The following is a 1,714-nucleotide window of genomic DNA, read 5'->3' as shown; positions in this document are numbered from 1 at the left end:
TATATATATATATATATATGCATACATATATACTCGTATTATTTAGAATATATATATATATATATAAATATATATAAATAATAATATAAAAAAATAGGAAAATAAATAAATATATTGATTAAATTTTATTTTAAGTAGTTTTATTCATTATTGAATGTGTCTTTTTTACTTATTTCATGAAAGTATAAAACATAAAAAACATGACAGATAAAACACAAAAGTTGTCACGATGGTACTTTGGTGGACTTTCCTCTGCAGGTGCTGCTTGTGTTACCCATCCTTTAGATTTATTAAAGGTATTTTTATTAAATTTTTAAATTAATAAATAGTATAAAAATTTCTTTTCTTTTTTTCATATTGTGAGTTTTAAATATTTGTTAAGTAAGCAATGATTTTTGTCATTTTTGAAAAATTTTATGAATTTTTAAATTTTATTTTATTAGCATTTTGTTAGCATATACAATAACATTTTATTTATACCCACTATATTTATAGGTTCATTTACAAACGCAACAAGAAGGTAAAATATCTATAGTACGATTAACAACATCTATAATACAAAAACAAGGAATTTTAGCTTTATACAATGGATTAAGTGCGTCTTTGCTTCGTCAACTTACATATTCTACAATGAGATTTGGAGCATATGAAGTACATTTATTTATATTATATACAATAGTTATTTTTAATAATATTAGTATGCTTATAATTTCATTATATATTTGATCTTATATTTGTTATTATTTTACATATTATATTTAATATTTTATTGTAATATAGGTAGGTAAACAAACATTTGAAACATCTGGACAACCATTATTATTTTATCAAAAATTGTTATTAGCTGGATTTTCTGGTGCAGCTGGGGGTGTTTTAGGAACACCAGGAGATGTAATTAATGTGCGCATGCAAAATGATATAAAACTTTCACCACAATTAAGACGAAAGTAAATATATAACTTTATATTTTAATTTACTTTTATTTAATAGTAAATTTTATTTTAGTTATAAGCATGCTCTAGATGGAGTAATACGTGTAATTCAAGAAGAAGGAATACGTCAATTATTTAGTGGATGCTCCACAGCAACATTACGAGCTACATTAATGACTATTGGACAATTGAGCTTTTATGATCAAATTAAAATTATATTATTAGAAAGTGGTTATTTCAAAGATAATCCAATTACTCATATAATATCAAGCATATTTGCAGTAAGTAAATATTACTTATATATAATTATACTAATATTAAAGAAAATTATTTCAAAATTTAAGTACAGTATTATAATAAAGCAGCAAGGAAAGCTATAAAAAAGACAGTATATAAGAACATTATCATTATTATGCGCCACTTTTCTTTAGCTTATTTTCAATTTTTCTCATTGTTTCATTATAAACATTTGCCGTGATTATTTCATCATTTTTCTTCAATCTTCATTGCTTTAATATTTAAATATTTAAAAAATTATAAAAACAAAAGAATACTACTATATCTAGAAACAACAATATTTTGAATTTTTTAAAATAAATTTTCATATATACAATTTTTGCACAATTTTATTATTTTTAAATTTTATACTAAATTTTTTTTTTAAAAATATATCTATCATTCAAATGAACATTTTTTCAAATAATTTATTTTATATTTTTTTAATTATAATATTTTAATTATAATATATATATTTTAAATATTCTTAAATAAGGGTGCTGTAG

At 20.7% G+C, this 1,714-nt stretch overlaps 1 protein-coding gene across 2 annotated transcripts in view; it reads left to right on the top strand.

Moving 5' to 3' along the window:
• Positions 1-1,714, top strand: part of LOC102674768 (mitochondrial dicarboxylate carrier) — a 3,541-nt gene that overhangs the window by 705 nt on the left and 1,122 nt on the right. The window contains exons 2-6 of one of the 2 annotated variants that reach the window (XM_031514722.1): positions 184-296; positions 496-651; positions 781-947; positions 991-1,275; position 1,705. In XM_031514722.1, the coding sequence (XP_031370582.1) occupies positions 201-296; positions 496-651; positions 781-947; positions 991-1,275; position 1,705 (705 nt within the window). In that variant the 5' untranslated portion in view covers positions 184-200. Of the gene's footprint in view, positions 1-183; positions 297-495; positions 652-780; positions 948-990; positions 1,328-1,704; positions 1,706-1,714 lie in introns of those variants that run through there. The other variant, XM_031514721.1, reaches the window with a different exon arrangement.

This window comes from Apis dorsata, unplaced genomic scaffold (genome assembly GCF_000469605.1).
Source record: "Apis dorsata unplaced genomic scaffold, Apis dorsata 1.3 scaffold_1125, whole genome shotgun sequence".
Classification (NCBI taxonomy): Eukaryota; Metazoa; Arthropoda; class Insecta; order Hymenoptera; family Apidae; genus Apis; species Apis dorsata.
The sequence above is the reverse complement of the archived record's forward strand: the minus strand, read 5'-3'. Positions and strand labels throughout refer to the sequence as shown.